The sequence below is a fragment of the Eubalaena glacialis genome, chromosome 2, assembly GCF_028564815.1.
Source record: "Eubalaena glacialis isolate mEubGla1 chromosome 2, mEubGla1.1.hap2.+ XY, whole genome shotgun sequence".
Taxonomy (NCBI): Eukaryota; Metazoa; Chordata; class Mammalia; order Artiodactyla; family Balaenidae; genus Eubalaena; species Eubalaena glacialis.
In genome coordinates, this window is record NC_083717.1 from 113,587,790 (window position 1) to 113,606,060 (window position 18,271).

Here is an 18,271-nt window from a genome sequence, read left to right on the forward strand (position 1 = left end):
ATTGTGTCATCCTCCACCCTCCTTTCTATTCTATTTTTGAGATTGTGGGGAGGGGGGATTTCCGAGTTGGGAAGAGGTCTTTGTCTGTGTGATCACAGACACTGCAGGCTGAGGCCCCCTCACTTTCAAGTATCCACTGACTGGGTCTGTATTGGAGGTATGGTCCTCACTTTGCAAGGTCAAAACTAAATTTTAGAAAATGCAATCATAAAGTTGAGTGAGTCTAACTGTTCCCCAGGCCCATACCCTTTCCTCTGTTTCAAGGAGTAGATGGAAGAGATTTCCTCAAAGGAGGACTGGAAATTTCTCTAAGGCTCAGAGTGTGTGTGGAGTGTGTGTGTCTGTGTGTGTGTGTGTGTGTGTGTGTGTGTGTGTGTATGAGAGAGAGAGAGAGAGAAAATTTTAATCTAAAGCACCCAGCTGGAGTTGAATCTCTCCTTCTGTCCCTATATCCTCTGACGGCTCCCCACACACTGCTGAAGGTTTACCGGCTACTGTTTTTTTAAAAAGCCACAAATAAGACAAATCTCTTCGAGAAAGGAGGAAGGATGCTGATGAGTACTGCATCCTCAAGCGAGTTCCCGCAGTCTCTGCTGTCTTTTTCTTCTTTGTCCCGTGAGGTTTCCAGTGAGCTTTCCTACTCCCACTTTTCTTTTCCACTCCTCTCCAAATTTGGTGTGGTAGTGGTGGTGGGAGAGGGAGGATGGAGCTAATTTATTAAAAAAAAAAAAATTCCTGGACAGGCCCAGGATATTAAACTGGAGCAGTCCGTTGTGCTGTAGGGATCCGGCCGGCGGGAGCGGGGGCAGCTGGCGCCCCCAGCCCAGCGCTGTCCCGAAGGTCTGTTCCCACCCCTGCGAAGCCCCGACCCTTCCTCAAACTCGCACTGAGACTCGGCTTCCTGACCTAAAACTTAGCTGGGCTCCACTAGACGGGATTCCAGTGTCTGATTTCTTTCCTCCAAACTTCACAAATGCAGTTTAAACCCCTCCAAACCACCGACGGCTGAGAGGCTGAGACTTAAGCAACGTGTTAAGCTACAGTAAGATGCGACTCAAAGGCAAAGAACGTGTGTGACCCACGCTGGGTGAAGGTGGGGGTCCTAGGAGAGCTCCCCCGCCGGAGCATCACCTGGTTCCGAGGGTGTCAGCCTCTGACCGGGCCCTTCCAGCTGTCTGCGCGGCAAATGGGGGTGGGAGCTAGAAAGAGGGCAGCAGGAAGAGAGGAAAGAGAGAAAGGGGGGATAGGATCAAGATTGCGGAAGAGACAAGAGAAGGAGAGAGAAAGATGTGAGGAAAGAAGGGAGGATGGAAGAGAGAGCGGGAAGGAGCCAGAGACAGCGAGAGAGAGCGCACTCGCGCTTGGAGCCCCGCCAGATAGCGCTAGAGGGCTATTTATTGAAATACTTTCCTACTGCGAGATATTGAAGCAGCTAAAATTGGGAGAAATAAGAAATAAGAGCAAAAGGGAAGAAAGTAAAATCATTCCACCCCATCTTATGTAAGAACATAAATTGCGGGGTGCCTTATTGTTATTAATTGGGGGGTGGGCATATGGAAGAAAGCCTAAGTGGGGAAAGGACCAGGAAACAAAAACAAACAAAAAAAGGTCCCCTTCCCTCCCTTCATCCCAACTCGGAAGAGAGTGAGCAAAGTTAACAGGTAAGAAAGCAAGTGGAATTCTTCCTAGAGCAACTTTCAGAGCTTCTGGTTTTATCGCTGGGAAGGTCAAGAACACTTCACAAGCATGAGCTGAGGTTTATAGAAAAGAGATGTTTTTAAAGTAATAGATGGCTGCAAGGGGGTGGGGAGGGAGAGGCAAACACGTTATTGGAAATGCCAAATAAAATATATATTAAAAATTCAAACTGTCAGCCAGCAGGTCAGAGCAGAAAGAGAGACCCTCTGCCTTTGTCCCAGTGATACTGGGTTCAGGGCTGTTTCTGCAGGGCCGCAATCAAACTCCTTGAATAACAATTTATACTCTGGGAGGCTTGGAGAAGAGAGCTAGACTACAAAAATTCACTGTTGCATTCAGAACCCAAATAACAGTGAAGCAGATGGAGAGAAAAGACCTAGTGACAGAGGTGGAGTCCAGAGAGAAAGGAAGAATAAAATATTTTGATCCTTTTTACTTGCTCAAGTCAGTAATGCAAGACAGAAAACTTCTTTCAAATAATATTTTACTCTAAAATATTGATTTGGTTTTATTCTAAAACCCCAGGCATCTCATTTCTAGCTTGTCATTTTAAAATTGCACTTTCCTTTTACCTAAAGGAATTTTTTGAATTAAAGTAATAATATCTTTCTTCCAAACCAGCCAACAGAACCTCCACAAATAAAAATTAACCTTATAGAGGGAAAACAAAAAAAAACAAAAGAACCCTGCTTAATCCAAAATACTCCAATTCAAAACATTAAATAAAGTTACAAATAAGATTACGGTTGGATTTATTTGCTCCTCTAGCAAGGCGTCAATTGTTCTAACAGTTGTAAGAAGACAAAAAGGATTTAAACCCAGCAATTTTAATACACAGATTAACACTTCAGACCTCAGAGTTCTGAGGAATTTGGAGTTATCTGTGCTGAGGACCTATTACTTTATAGAAAAAAAAAAAAAAAAAGGTGAAAAGAAACACAAGCTCCTAAAGGAAGGTGGGCAAATTCACCTAAAATAGAGTCTAGGTTCATAACTACTCATTTCAAATTAAATACTCTCCATAAAGCCAATGCCCTTTAAGTAACTATAGAGGCATTCAATTATTCTTTTAAAATGTTGAATGTTACCTATAATATCATTCCATGTTGAGACAAAAAAAAAGAGAGAAAAGTAAAAATAGAAAAGAAGCAGTTCTCAGAAGTCTTGGGGATGCTCCAATAAGAAAGAGGTGATTAAAAACAGACCCTTAAATTTGAAAGGCCCGATTCCCCCTCCCATTCGCACCCCCCCATCAGGTCCCCTCCCTTTCACCTCTTTTTTTATGCAGTGCCCTCACCCCCACTCTAGAGCTAAGTAGCCGATTTGGGATTCTGAAGAAACAGATTTCAGCATCCATATTTGTTCTGGGGCACTTGTAAAATGCGATTTGTAGAAGGTCTTTAGCCTTCTGATTGTCTTTGAATTGTTTTTACTGAAACAGATCTTTTGCAGTTAATGAGTCCCCACGCAGCTGGACAGCTCCTCTCGGACACTGAGAACTCTAACCCCAAAATGACCCCAATTTGACACCACAAGATGAAATTTTACCGCCTGTTAAAACCATTTCCAGCCTGGGCAAAAGGAGCTGACTGTTGATGGAGGTGTGTGCCGCCTCCTGCGACCCCCATCTCACGCCTGTCTCCCGGGCCTGCCCCACCTACTTTTCCTTTACCCCAAATGTGGGAGAGCAGCTGAGCCTCGCAGCCCCGGTGGGAGTGCGGAGGCTGAGAATTGAGCATCAGCGACAACGTACTATCGGACTAGAAATCAGAAAGCCTGCGTACCCCACTGTTTTTGAATAGCTTCCATGGGACTGCAAAATTGGGGGTTAGGGGAGACCATGAAGTTCTTAAATGTGTTTCAGCTCTATTAATAAAACATCAGCAAGTTGGTGATTAAAACTAATAGTCCTTTAAATTCATCAGATTGACCAAGAACTGACATCGTGAATCACCTCCAACTTGATCTTGTGTGCAATTCACTGCACTGCGATGCTATCTTAAACTAACGGTTTCATAAATTACGTGCAACTAGGTAAGTGAAATTTCTTTAGTCGCATGAAATTCGGGGTTCTCCCCTTAAGCAACTGGTGGAGTTTTAAATGACACATATTTTCCTCCAGGAGGACTTAACTTTTAACACACTCACACTTCTTAACTAAGGTCTTTGGAGTTAAGAATGATTGGTTGGTTTTTTTCTTGAACAGTATCTCAAAATGTTCTATTTCTCTCTCCCTCCCATCTGTAACCAGATTGTCCCAGTTACTTGCTTTAGAGTACTCAATAAAACGCAAAAGGAGTTACAGAATATTAGAGAGAGGGAAAGAGAGAGAGAGAAAGGAAGAAAGGAGTTTGGGTTAAAATGCCTTCTGCATCGCCCAAAGGATGAAAACACATGACAATAGAGTTCGAACTTTTTTCTTTTGTAAAGCTCAAGATTATCACGGAGTAATCAACCCATTAGCTTAACAACTGTTTGAAAATATAGAAATCATCAGTCGGTCTAAATTGCTTTTACTCGGATGCACTGCCATGGAAGAAACTTTTTTAAAAAAATGCTAGTGTAGTTTTTCTAAATAAAGGCTTTAGGAATGCTACCTCACTTCACAATATCATTATGAAAAAAAGTGATGGTAAGAGAAGCAGAAGGTAGCAACTTTGAATGTTTAAACTGCGATGCAGAGGTTCGGTTCGAAGTTGATTTTTACAAAAAGTATTTATCAAGGAAACTGAGTTCCTTTTTAAAAAGAAAAGTGGCGCTTTCTGTACAGGGCATTTAAAACAACAATAACCCTATTGGCGACAACAAATATGCAATACTGAAAATAAGAACAGTTAGAAGAGTTAAAAACTGAAAAACTGTATAAACTTCTCAGCTAGCGGCGCTGAACGGGGACCGTGGATCCACCAATATAAAGACCTCGGCAAAGTCGAAAATGCTCCGCAGCGAGACCACTTTGATTTTTTTCTCTCTCATCTTTCCGCCCCGGCTAAACTGAATTCGAACAACTGCCTCTTGTAATAAAATTCTGGAGGTCAACTTTTTCTTCTCTTTTGCATCTTCTTTTTTTACTCACCTTTTCTTATACGTCGACGAACAACTCAGCAACAAATAAGAAGGATGCTTTTAATCTTGGAGTTCTTCTGGGGAAAAAAAATGAGGAGGTGGAGGGGGAAGGACCCTCCCCCCCAACCTGCAGGTTTCGTACCAGTCGGCTCTTGCAGGCTTGAAGCCCGGCTTAAGAGTGGCTGAAAACCTGGGCTAGACTCTCCTCCCCGAAGCTCCGCGCGCCCCGCAGTCCTTGCTCCGGCCACCCTGGCAAATACCGCGCGGTCCGCGGCCCCTCTCCCTGACGTCGCGCTACCCTCGCCTCTGCAAGCCCCTCCGCACTATCTTTCTTTATATGTAAGGGCCGATTTCCCGCAGACATCATTGTTATGATGGCTCATTTAATCAAACTGTTTAATTGCTCTGGTAATCACTATCATCATCACAGGTGCTCAATCATTCATCATTTTTGGAGGGCTTTATTGACCTCCGGAGCTCATTCCCCAGCCCTATTAAAACGGGGCCAAATTTCTCCGACTCCGCTTTGAGTCTCTGCAGGCTACGATCTAAGCCCAGTTGAGAGTTGCCCGAAAGCTTACAGGGAAGCAGAGAAGATGAAAAGGGAGAAGGAAAAAAAAAAAAAAAAAAAAAAAGCCTATCCGCCTTCTCTCCTTCTCCCTCTTATTCTCATTCTCTCTCCCCCCCCCACTCCCTTCTCTCTCTCTCTCTCCCTCTCTCCCTCTCTCACTCACAAACACACACAGAGTACTTTATTCTCCTTGAGCGCCCCCCACCCCAATCTCCCGGGAAGTCGGGTCAAAGCCCCGCGCAGAGGATTCGCTACTTTCTACTCTCCAGAATGGGTTCAAAGTTGGAGAAGGAGGCGGCTGTTGAGGAACAATCTGTTTTCAATTCTCTGGGCCGGGGACCATGAACCAGGGCGAGAGCCAGGAGTTGGGGAGAGGGCGCGCTCGGAGCGCAGGCCCCGGCTGCTGGGCTGCTGGGAGCCAGGGGCGGCGGGGGCTGCAGAGCTGAGCGCGCGGGGAGACCGTAGCTCCGCCCCCAGCTCGCGGCTCGGAGTGATTGACGCGCGGCCGCCGTGATACCCGCGGCGCGGAGGTGAGGCAGGGTGCAGCTCCAGCCAGGGATTCGGCGAGACATCGGGTAGAACTACTTTCTACGCAAACCATGTGGGATAGTTACCTTCTTTCCCTCCACTCTCCTCCTTTTCCTTTTTGGAAAAGTTCATTCGGAGTCGGCCCCATCTTCCTGATACCCCGAAATTGCCCGGTGTAACTAACACAGCCATTAGCCGGCGATATCGCTGCCTGGCCTCTGCGCCCCCGGCGACCACAACAAAGCTGGGCAGGGAGTGCCGGCCAATCCTCCTTGCTAAGCATTCTCTCTCGCTATGCATTCTCTCTCTCTCTCCCATGCCTCCCAGCTCTAAGTGAGATCCACTTTGGAGTCGCACACCAGTCGCGCGCGCGTGTACACACACACACACACACACACCCTTTGGCAACATCAGACAACATCAAACAGCCAAACGACTCCCTCCCCTTCCTCCTGATTCCACCGCGGGCCCCAAAGACTCTCCAGGGTGGCCCTTGTCCGCAAAGCTTGAAGGGAGTGCTCTCTGAGTTAAGCTGGTCTCTTCTTGTCCTAGAAAAAAATGAATGTTGACAACAAGGGTCCTGGATCTGCACAGGGAAGAAAGTACCACTCAAAAAAACAAAAACAAAAACAAAACTCTAGCCGGGCGTTGGTACGGTCTGCAGATCCTGCTGCCTCTGGGTGTTAGCAGAAAGCCTTCGGGGCGCGATAATCGGCTGGCAGAGGAGTAGGGGGCCCGCGGAATTAAAAGGAACAAAAGCAAGAACGCCATGCCAAACGTCCCCGACACGACCTCGTTAGGCAGGAGCCGGGAGTGATGGGGAAATGAACTAGAAGCAAGTTTTTTTAAAAAATTAAAAATCTGAGGCTGTACCGTACTTTCCCTGTGGTTTTCTGCAGTTTTCCTCTCTGCGCTCTCCCTGTCCTCTTCATTCTCATTCTCTCTCTCTTTCCCTCCCTCTTTCCTCACGTGCGCGCGCGCGCGCGCGCGCACACACACACACACACACACACACACACACACACACACTCCTCTTCCTCCCTCCTCCCCCCCCTTCCCCCGCGCCGTCCCCGCGGAGGAGCAGCCTCGCTGATTTGCTCGGGTCTGCCGGGCTCCTGCCTCCCCTCCCCCTCCCGCCCCCCGCCTCCCGCCTCTCCCGCCCCCCCAACCGGGGCCGTCCGATCGCACTCGCTGCATATCAGAGGCTCCGCGCGGCGCGCTCCTCCTCGCTCCCGCTCCCCACTCCCGGGATGTGTCTCCGCCGTACGACGGGCTATGGCCACCACGACTTCCGGGTTCCGTCATTTCGTTCTCCCGCCGCCGACCCGCGCCGCCAAACTGAGGCTCTTCTATAAGCCAGGCAGCAGCCAACCTGCCAACACCTACTGACACTCACTCATCTCCCAGAGAGAGAAAGAGAGCGAGAGAGAGCGAGCGCGAGAGAGCGAGCGCGAGTGAGAGCGAGCGAGCGAGCGAGAGAGAGAGGGAGAGACAAAATACCTACCAGGAAAGGGGGGGAGGAAGTCCAGTTTTTGCAAACTATTCATTTTTTTTCTTGATTTTCCCCCCCCTGCTTTCTTTGAACGATACTTTAAAGAGAGAGGATCATATTATAGATACCGCGGGGGCAAAGCTAAGGGGGGGGGGAGGAAAAATTCAAGAAGCAGAAACCCCTCGCGGAGTTTTACTGGAAGAAAAAAACGGGTCTGAAAGATTCCTCCTCTTCATCATCATCAACCATCATTCATTCACTACCTTGACATTCCGGGCTTTGATTGACAGCTGGAGTGGCAAAAAGCCATGAAACACGACAGTTCGGTTACATGTGGGCTGCTGACGGGCCGCTCGTAACCTTCAGTTCGGGGGCTTGACAATTTTTTTTTTCTTCTTTTTCTTCTTTTTCTTTTCTTTTTTTTTTTTTTTCCAACTGAGGGGAAGAGAAGAGAAAGAGGGGGAAAGGAGGACCGAAGAGGAGGAGGAGGGGAGGGGGGAGGAGGAGGAGGTGGAGGAGGAGGAGGAAGATCAGGAGGAGGAGGAAGAAGAGGAAAAAAGAGAAAAAGAAGAAATATCACAGGAAAAAAAAAAAACTCTTCGTTGTCTTGCCTGGGCTTTTTTTTTTCCCCCCCTAAAAATAACATATTGGAAAACTGGGAGAAGTCTCCTTGGTTTGGAAAAAAAAAAAAAAAGGAATCTTCAGCCTAGATCACTTTCTTATCCGGACTGGGATATTAAATATACGACACATCCAGGAGTTTATTGGAGCGCAGACTGATGGCGCAAAGGGTAGGTTTAAATCTCCAACACTTACCTAGATATAAATCCTCTCCTAAGAGGGGCCTGTCCCGATGCCTCCTCTCCCTTCAACGCTGCTGCTGCTGCTCGCTGCTTGATGATGGCGGCCAGTATTTAAAAAAATAGCAGCAAAATTATTCATCGGCTTCTTTTCCCCCCCCGTGCCTCTGCGTGTGTGCGAGTGTGTGTGCGTGCGTGTGTGCGTGTCTGGGCGCGCGTGTTTCAACGCTGTGCGAGCGGGCGGGCGGCGAGTGCGTGTGAGTGGTGTGTGTGTGTGTGTGTGCGAGTGCAATTGTTACACGCTTTCGCCTCGCTCCAGCTTTTACCCCAGCAGCGCGATTCCCCCGGTTCTCCTGCTGCCGCCGCTGCCGCTGCTGCGCCGCTGCTGCCGCTGCTCCCGCGGCTCGGGGCGGGCACCGGCTGCGTAGGAGCCGCCGCCGCCGCCGGGGCCGCCGCTGGGGCCGCGCTGCCGCAGCCGCTGCGCCGCCGCCTAGACTAGCCTGGGCTGCTTGTTTTGTCTCTGAAATTGACAAGGACGCAGGGAATCCGCTGCTAAATAATGTTTCTGGTAACTTTCACGTTATTCCCCCGCACCCCACCCCCACCCTCTGCTCCCTGCCCCCGGGGAGGCACTGGCCCCAGCCTTCCCTCGTCCTCGGCGTTCTCGTCCTGATTATTAGCGTTTTTCTTCTCTTTATTTTGTTTCATTTCGCCTTTTGATTTATTGGATCCTCTGGAGGAGGCGAAGGGGGGTTAGGGGTGGGATCCGGGGCTTCCTCCTCACACTAACTCCACTTCTCCCTCGGTTGGCTTGCTACGGTTCTGCTGCCTCCCGCCCGAGCGGGACCTCCCGGCGCCCCCTCAATCCCCGGCCTCACCGCCCCCTCTCCCTACTCTAAACGCTGCTCTCGGTTCATACTTTTTCATCTTTTAAATTTAAAAACACCCCCGCTCCCCAACTTTCAACTCCGTTGTTTCGGCTGGTTTGGTTTCTGTGTGTTCAACTCGTGCTCGGTACTTTTCTCCTTTCTGACTTTGTTTTTATTTGTATTTTCCTCCCTCTTTCTCTCCTGCCCCCCCCTCCCCGCCGCCCCCTCCTCCTCCTCTCTCTTCTTCCCTTGGCCTTCTCCCTCTCTCTCACCTCTATTCCTTCCCCACTTCTCTCCTCTCTCTCTTCTCCCTGCTTCTTTTCCTACCCTCCCTCGGCTCTCCTCGCTCTCTCTCACCTCCTGCGCCCCCCGCCCCTTTGCCGGGTTCTGACAGTACGATGAGCTGCCCCATTACGGCGGGATGGACGGAGTAGGGGTGCCTGCTTCCATGTACGGAGACCCTCACGCGCCGCGGCCGATCCCACCGGTTCACCACCTGAACCACGGGCCGCCGCTCCACGCCACGCAGCACTACGGCGCGCACGCCCCGCACCCCAATGTCATGCCGGCCAGCATGGGATCCGCTGTCAACGACGCCTTGAAGCGGGACAAGGACGCGATCTATGGGTAAACCAACCTCCACCCCCTCCCGACCCAGCGTACTGTGTGAGTGCGAGTGCGAGTGTGTGTTTGTCTCTGTGGGGGGGGGATGAGGGGGTGGACGACCAAGTGGGGAGTTATTTCTCCTTAGGGTAGGGGGGCGGAAACCGCTGGCCTTAGGAAAGGACAGGGAAGGGGGCCTGCTCTTCTGCCCCTTGCGTGTAAGTCCTGGGGAAGATTTGGCTTCCTCCACCACCACGGCCCCGTCACTCCGGACCCCAGAGCCGGGAGTGACTGAGTCCTCAGAATGTGGCCAGGGCCTTCTCCCCAAGGACGGGATTCCTGGCCAAAGGACGCAGAGCTGGTCCTTCCAGGCCCCCTAACAGAGGCCCTGACGAAGGAGAAAGTTTCCTGCCGATGAGGAGCAACTTTTTTTTCCTTTTCTGTTTCCTACCGAGAGTCTGTGAGTCACTAAATGAAGTTGGAGCTGGGATCAGGGCTGCTTCTGTCGGCCAGGAAGTCCTAATCACCCTCTTCTTAATTCTCTGTAAATAAAGGGGGCAGACCTTGAAGTGCAGCGGGGTGGAAGGGGCTGCTGCTTGCACAGAGCAGCTCTTGGGGGGAGTAAGGGAGATGGCTGGAAATTATTTTAAATTCTGAGAGAACTCGGGGAGGGATGGGGGTGCACGGCCCCAACGTGTACCACTCGGGCCCTCCCAGCTGAGGGTAGGTGGGGAAGGCTGCGGGATGCCGAGGGGAGGGGACAGTGTCGGTAAACAGCAACTGCGCCTGAAGGCGGAGGCCGCAAGCATCCCGAGGTGTAGCTCAACCGCCCGGAGGAACACAAAGGACAGGCGCACACGCACACTTCCAAGTTTTAACACTCGATTTATTTATTTTCGCCAGCTGGAGAAATGTGGTCTTTGAAAGGAAGCTCTCGGCGTGTACCATTCCTATTATTTTGGTCCCCTCACCCGGGCTTTACTAGAAGTGGAGCAAACAAGTTTATAAGGCAAGGGGGTGGAGAGGTTAGATTGAGGAAAATATCACTTCGGGGGTGTGTGTAGGTGAGCCTTGGGCCTCCTCTGAAATGCCCATTAAAATGCGGAGTTAAAGCAATTTTGGATTTCACGGAGTGTTCCTCTCTTGGAAGGTCAGGGCTGGGTCTCAGGGTTTGGTTGGGCGGCCTCTGTCGTGTGGGGAGTGGGTCTGGATCAACACCGGGCTCCGGACTGCCTGAGCATCTTGGCTGTTTCATTACGTTGGAACCGAGGCTCTTTTTACTTGGCGGGCTAACTGGCCAGGGGCTTCTCCGACCAGATCTGAGGGAGTCCTGAGCAGAGGGAAAGGGCCAGGCCGTTTTTCCTTTCTGTTTCTGGCCCAGGCTCGGCTGGCTGAGGAAGGGTTGTAAAGTATGATGCGTGCCTGTGGTAGAAAGGAAGGAATCCGAACCCTCCAAACTTGTTGATTACAGTTCTTGCTCCTTCCCCTCTGCACCCCGTCTCCGTGTGTGTGTCTCTGCGTGGCGCTGCCCGTTAGGCACCCGTTGTTTCCTCTGTTAGCTCTGGTCTTTGAGAAGTGCGAGCTGGCGACCTGCACTCCCCGGGAACCCGGAGTGGCCGGCGGGGACGTCTGCTCCTCCGACTCCTTCAACGAGGACATCGCGGTCTTCGCCAAGCAGGTCCAACCTTCTTGACCCACTCACCCTCCTGCAGCCCCTCACTCCCCCTCCCCTTTCCTCAGAGCTTTACTTGAAAGAGAAGGAAGAGGCAGGGACACCCGATCTGTTCCTCCGGCCCAGTCCTCGCTCTACGCCTCCTCCCCATCCTTGAGCCTGGAGGCAAATTGGAAGAAGAGATAAATATGGGTGTTTGTTTTTCCCCCCAGCCAGGAATACAGGGGCTCGACCCTCGAATTAAAGTTGACCTGCTCCTAATCTGGGGCTTGGCCTTTTCCCCCGCCTGCAGCTACTTGAACAAGAATTGGGGATTGGGGCTTTGAGGGCCCCGAGAGTGCCCGGGAGGGAAGGAAGCTGGGCGCCTTTCGGGGCTGTCGGCGCCGGCGCGGAGGTGAGGGAGGCTGCGAACCAGAGCCCCGCCGATGGCAGGATAAGGGGGTACTTGGACCCAGAGAACGGCCCTGAGTTCTCGGCTACAGCTCAGAGGTTCCAGGTACCCCTAAATGGGGCCAGAACTGGGAGGCCCTGATTCTTTTTCAACCGACCCCATTGACTGAAGACACTAGTTTGTTTCATGTGTTTTACCAAAGCCCCTCTCCTCGTCTCCGCCACTGCCCCTCCACCATCCCCACTCACACACTACGGTTTAGTCGGTGACAGGGTTTTTCTTCTTTTAAATGGAGTGGTAATTCATGCTGACTTTTCTCTGCTTCCTATAGGTTCGCGCCGAAAAGCCACTTTTTTCCTCAAATCCAGAGCTGGACAATTTGGTAAGGCTCACTGTTTCTTGTCTTTCCCCAGCCTGGGCCCCTTTCCTTGCCCAGAAGCACCCGCTTTTCCCCGGAGCTCCGGGGAGTTCGAGCAGAGCCCTCTTTGGAAGCTCCAGAGCGACGGGGAGGAAGGGAAGAGCTTAGAGCCCCTGCCGGGGAGCTGGGAGTGAGGGGCGGGTTGGACGTCAGGGCGAGCAGAGCCCAGGGAGGCAGCGAGCGGGGACGCGGCGCCGAGAGCGAGAGCAGGGGATGCGCCCCAGGTCTCGGCCCCGGGAGTGAGGCGGCGAGAAGTGAGTGATTTCCTCTGTTTGCCGGGGCAGGCGGCCGAGCCCCGGGCAGCTAACCCGAAGGAAGTCACCGCCGGCGCGGCGGAGGGCGGGCCGCGGAGGTGGGCGGGGGGGTGAGGGGCAGGCCAGCGCAGGCCACTTTTAGGTGCGATTCTTTTGCTAATTTGCACGATTTCAATATTAAAAGTACTTAAATCCGCTTTCAAAGGCCCTGCCTCACCATTCTTCTTGAGTATTTCCTTCTTTAGTAAGGACGGATTTCGCAGGGTGTGCTGTTCTAAAAAGCTTTCTCTCTCCAAAGAAGCGACTTTTTTCTTCCTTCCTTCCTTCCTTTCTTTCTTTCTTCTTCTTCTTCTTCTTCTTCTTTTTTTTTTTTTTTTATTTTGGCCTGAGGTCGAGAGAGGCGACGTTAAAGAGGACTGAGGCGGAGAAAGAAGGCCTATCCCTAGGAAAGCAGTGCTTGTAAATAGCTCAGGAAACGTGAGGGGTAAAGATATTAAATGCTTCGGCATAGGTTGAGTCAGATTCCTACCCCGTAGCCAATGAGGCAGAGATGATCAGTAATGACTTGGTTTTTCTGACGATTTCTTGATGTGTGGGCTTTGCCTGGCCACTTGCCTGTGTCTTCTCCCAGCCCCATTCCCTCACCATCCCCCACTAGAAACCTCCGAGTCCCAGGCGTCACAGAGCCTTAACTCCGCACTCTAAACTTTTCTTCCAGATGATACAAGCAATACAAGTACTAAGGTTTCATCTTTTGGAGTTAGAAAAGGTAAGCAGGAAATGACACTCCCCACTTTGATTTGGTCACTTCCCTCTCCTGGTTGAGTTGGGATGTTTTTAACAAACCTCCAGTCTGAGGGATTGAGTACCTGGAGAGATTCTGAGCAACTTGTTACCACGTACTTCCTTCACATTGCTCCTCAACCCAGGGGCTCAGAGGATGGGTGAATTAGGACAGCCCTGTCTTTTAAAGTAGCCGCCTCCCCCCCTTTTCCCCAGGCGTTCAGGATTATTTTGAAATGCAGCAAACCATTTGTGTTACTGGACATTCAGCCTGCTTGCGTCTCTATTAGGCCCAGAGCGTGCATTAGGTGCTGGCAGAGGGAATCATCCTCGCTGGGTTGTCTTTACATTGCTCTGCAGCTCAATCACTTTCCCCTGGAAACATACAAAATTCCTAGCTTATTGAATCACAAATGCTAATGCTGTTCCCAGTTCCAGCGTTCTAACGTTTTGATGTTATCATCAAATCGGATTTTCCCAGTCTGAACCCAGTTATTTCCAGTCCTGTTTCTGCTCCCTTCATTGTAACTTGTTGCTCAGGGAAGTCTCTGGAGAATAATATCTGCTACAACAATTGCTCTATTGTTTCCTCGCCTTCAACTATTACACCCATTAATTAGAGTTAGTTTGGAAGACATAGCACTGTTGCTCTTTCCAAACCTTGCAACCTGATATTTTTTCCCTTTAAAAATGAAACAAAACCATGACAACAACAACAACAATACAAGCTGAACCCTCCGCCTTGACCCTCCTTCTAGGTCCACGAACTGTGTGATAACTTCTGCCACCGGTACATTAGCTGTTTGAAGGGGAAAATGCCTATAGACCTCGTCATTGATGAAAGAGACGGCAGCTCCAAGTCAGATCACGAAGAACTTTCAGGCTCCTCCACAAATCTCGCTGACCATGTAAGTCTGTGAGCCTTTGGCATTCTTTTAAGACCACGGGGCAAAGCATTTTTGAAAAATTTGTTGTAACCTCTAGCTCCACTGACTGAGTTTTCTTTTTAAATAATCTGGTCTCTCTGGGGGTCTTTTTCTCCCTTTCTCACTACTTCCGCCATACCTTTCATCTCCATTTCCCCTTTCTTGGACCCCCTCCTTATTTATGTTGAGAACCAAAAAAAACCAGGGAGTCGATAGAGTGATTTGTGCCCTTAATGTGTAAAGTTTCCTGGATTTGGTGACTTGAGTGTTAGCAAGTCATCTGTTTGATATGGTGACCACTGCCTTTTCTGCTTTCTCAACTCTGTAATCATTGCAGCAGGGAGAAAGAGGCAAGAAAGCTAGCTGGACAGGATGGGGGAAAGAGAGGACTGAAGGAAAAGAGAATTGGGGAGCGAGGGCTGATTTCTCAGTCTCTTGCAGAGATGACAATTCTGAGAATCACTGGCAATCTTGCATTGCATTCGAAATAAAAGGAGTGAACACATTATAGTTTTCTGAGCTTTTGCCGTATAGAAACTTACTGTCAGTATATGGACTTATTGCCAAGTGCGTGAGGCATCTTCATAATAAGAGGCAGTAACCTTGATGAAACAAATATTAACAATGTATTATAGAAAGCTGAAGGGAATTGTGATTGAGTAACCATAGGTTAGTGGTTGAATTTTAACACAAACAGTTGGTGAATGAGGACGGAGAGTAGAGTAAGGAGGGACTGTGTGTGTTAGGCCAGGAACGGAGATTTCTTTCTATTCTCTCTGTTTTTAATCCTATTTTGGAACCGATCTAGTGAGTCTGATGCAAAAAAAAAAAAAAAAAAGCATATGTAGTGAGACTGAAAATTTGAAAAAGAAGCAAAGAGAAGAAAGATTGCAGCTGGTAGGAAAGGCAGGAGTGGCGAGGTTAAAGAGTGGGTGTGAACAGCAGTTTATTTATAGGAACCCAAGCCTGGGGGTGGGGGAGAGGGTGTCTATAGATTATAGTTGATTGAACTCACAACCTAAATGATATAGGCTATAGTCTACTAACTTGGTGCCTGAAATATTAATTTAACACTCCGTGGAGTTAAATGGGCATCGAGGCTTGAAGGCAGTTTGTATCACCACCATCACCCCCCAGTCCTGGGTGTTAAGAGGAAAGAGTTGAGATGCCTTGAGAATAAGTTTCTCCCCCGCCTTCTCCAAAGGTTTTGAAAATGTACAGTCACAGATTTTAATTATTAGCCTTTGTGCTGTATGGAAAACCATACAGCCTAAGGACAAAAGTTAGAAAGAAAGAAAGGAAGAAAGGAGAAAAGAAAGAAAGAAAGGAAGAAAGAAAGAAAGAAGAAAAGAAAACCTCAGTCCTGAAGTCCAGTTCTGAGACAGAATAAATACTGTGACGTTGAAAGCTCCCATGCTTACCTTTCCTCTTGTCTTTTCCCATCATGACGGAGGAAACGTTGGGGAGCTCTTTTGTATATTGAGTGTGTTCTCTGAAATCAAACGGGTGCAGCAAGCAGCTATGGAAAGTTTATTTGCTGATATGCCGCTATATGATGTGTGGTTGTGGTCTGCAAGGCATGACACTCTGTTCAAAGTGTTGTTGTTGTCATTTACTTGTTTATTTTCATTGTTTCCTGTTTCTATATTCATATGCATTTTGCACTATTAGGGGGAATGAGAAGAAATCTAGTTACATGGTTTTGTAGGATGAGAAGTTCACAGTTGTCTGCGGCCAAAAGCTTTTCTTGTGCCATTTCTAGGGGTCTTGACTACTTGGTTTTCTAAAACAGTTTCTTGGCAATTGTTTTTTCAAGTGGATGTATGGAACTAGAGCATGCTGATGTTTACATAGAAGAGATGATGTAAACTAGGCTGTTTATAGTATTGGCTGATAGACAATGCCAATTTATGGAATATTAAATTACACTCAAGAAAGAAGTTGTACCTAGGAAGAGAGTGCTTTAATAATGTAACAATCATCATCTTTGAATAAAAGAATCAACTGAAACATTTGTTGCTTCTCTTTGAAGCCCCCAATCAAGTAAATATGACAACTGATTTATTTTGAACCCATGAGGTCTTGCCACCTCATTGGGCATCATAATTTAAAACCTTTTATTTCCTAGAGTCTGAACTATAACATTTTTACTTTAGTCCCCTGCTATTTGTTTTGAAAGGAAGCAATAATTTGTTCCACCAGCAAACCGAGTGGGAAATGGCGAAGTTTGCCATGGACTTGAATTTTATGCAGGAGGTGAGAGGAAATCTTGGAGAGTTTTTACCATTTTTGATACTTCTGTACCATAGGTATATGGAATGTATTCATTCCCAAGCCTCCCCCTACAAAGTGAATCCTCTTATGCTTCAGCCTCTTCTGCAAGCTTGCCCTCCTCCTTCAATCCCCCAGCCACAAAAAAAGTGAAAAGACCTCAGACCCACTACCTGAAAAGTGGTAGAGTGGGACATTTTCAGCATGTAAATGTATATCCAATTTGAATCTCCAGGTTTACTTTTTCATTTGCTTTGATATGCATATTTAATACATTGCCCCAGGCTGGATCTCATTTGGTGCACGCTAGTGCAGGGGTGATGATGAGCCACTTCAGAAGGACCAAGACGGCGTGTTGTTTTCTCTGTTTTATCTGTTGGCCCACTATTCTGATCTACTGGCTTCCTCGTGGTTTTATTTGCACATGAAATGCTGAGAGCATTTCAATATATTGGCTATGAATAATGACAGCTAAAAAAGAAGTGTAGTTTAATTTGTTGTGTGCCAAGGTTTCTCTTCTGGAGGTGACAGTTTGTGACAGCTGTTTGACACCCCCAAAACACATACACCTCTATCCTTATTAAGTGGTATCAAGCTACTTTGTGTGCGTGTGTGTGTGTGTGTGTGTGTGTGTTTAAGGAAGGAGCGGGCAGGGAGAGAGAGAGTGAAAGAGAGAAAAGAAAGAACAAGTGTGTGATTCTGCGTAGTGGAAAGCAGAGAGAGAAGCGTCAGGAGCAAAATATTAGGTACCAAAAGAGCTTTTGATTTTTTTATTAAAATTTTTAAAAATAGAAATATGTAAAAGTAATTGATATAAATATCTTGAAAGCAAGTATTTTTGGCTGACTTTTAAGAATGAGTTGTACATACTATTGCTTAGTAAATCAGGCTGTTGTCATGCTGATTTCACATTCCATAATTTTATATAAATAATCTGATGTAACATAGATGCATTAAAAGAAGACAGCGCTAATGTCTTACCTTCCATACGTTAAATTCAGTGAAGAGACTGAATTTGTTCATTTCTTATTGACACTTACATGATGGGCATACTGATAAAAGGAAGTTTGGAATTAAATAGAAAATAAAATTTGCAACATTGGCTACTATTTTGTCATGTTTAGTAGATTCATAGTGAATGCTTGCTAATATTTTTAATATTATAAAGTCTTTTATACTCTTACTATAACATAAGAGTAATTTTTATAGGTAGGAAACAGCTATTACAGTATTCTTTGGGATATTAGGGAGAAAAAATATGATGGTGAAAGGAAGTAGAACTCTATTTTCCAGCTGCAGTTCATGTTAAGTTTCCCAGACGTTCAAATTTATTATGTTTAAAATAAACATGTCAAGTAACCAATTCCTGAAAAAAAGTTTCAACTTGAAAACTGTTGTGGCATGATCATGCTTTCCCTAGTCTGTACTATTTCTGAATAATATGTGATATCCACATTTTCTACTTTATGTAATTTTAGATCGGGTCTTTAGATCTAGTGCAGACAAATGATGTATTTTATTTGTCTGCACTGTAATATCTTTATACATATAAAGATATTACATGTCTTCAGATCATGTTTAGATCAATGAACTACATTTGTTTTTGAAATACATTCTCTGACCTTAGCTCCATTCACCTGAAGTGCATACAGTAATATTGTTATTCCTAATTAATGTGCATAAAGAACTACATTTTATTTATTTATTTTTTTGGATGAATTAAGTATAGGGAAGAAAATACAATTGTATCTACTAACAGTTAATGGCAGGTGCCTGACAATTGAATGGCTCTGATAACCTGACTAATAAAAGAAAAATTATTTTAATTTCTACGTTGAAAGCTGTATTTTAAATGAAAATATTCTCTTGTTTTCTTTTGCATCTCTGAATATGTCAAATTTATTTGTCTGTACAGTTTTAAAAAATGGG

The 18,271-nt window shown here is 47.4% G+C and overlaps 1 protein-coding gene across 3 annotated transcripts in view; it reads left to right on the forward strand.

Annotated features, from left to right (window-relative positions):
* Positions 1–7,887: 7,887 nt before the first annotated feature.
* The window catches only part of MEIS2 (Meis homeobox 2), a 198,564-nt gene continuing 188,180 nt past the window's right edge, over positions 7,888–18,271 (forward strand). For 2 of the 3 annotated variants that reach the window (XM_061180537.1, XM_061180538.1), the window contains exons 1-6: positions 7,888–8,146; positions 9,419–9,651; positions 11,164–11,305; positions 12,022–12,072; positions 13,081–13,131; positions 13,904–14,053. In XM_061180537.1, coding sequence (XP_061036520.1) covers positions 8,135–8,146; positions 9,419–9,651; positions 11,164–11,305; positions 12,022–12,072; positions 13,081–13,131; positions 13,904–14,053 — 639 coding nt within the window. In that variant the 5' untranslated portion in view covers positions 7,888–8,134. Of the gene's footprint in view, positions 8,147–9,418; positions 9,652–11,163; positions 11,306–12,021; positions 12,073–13,080; positions 13,132–13,903; positions 14,054–18,271 lie in introns of those variants that run through there. The other variant, XM_061180539.1, reaches the window with a different exon arrangement.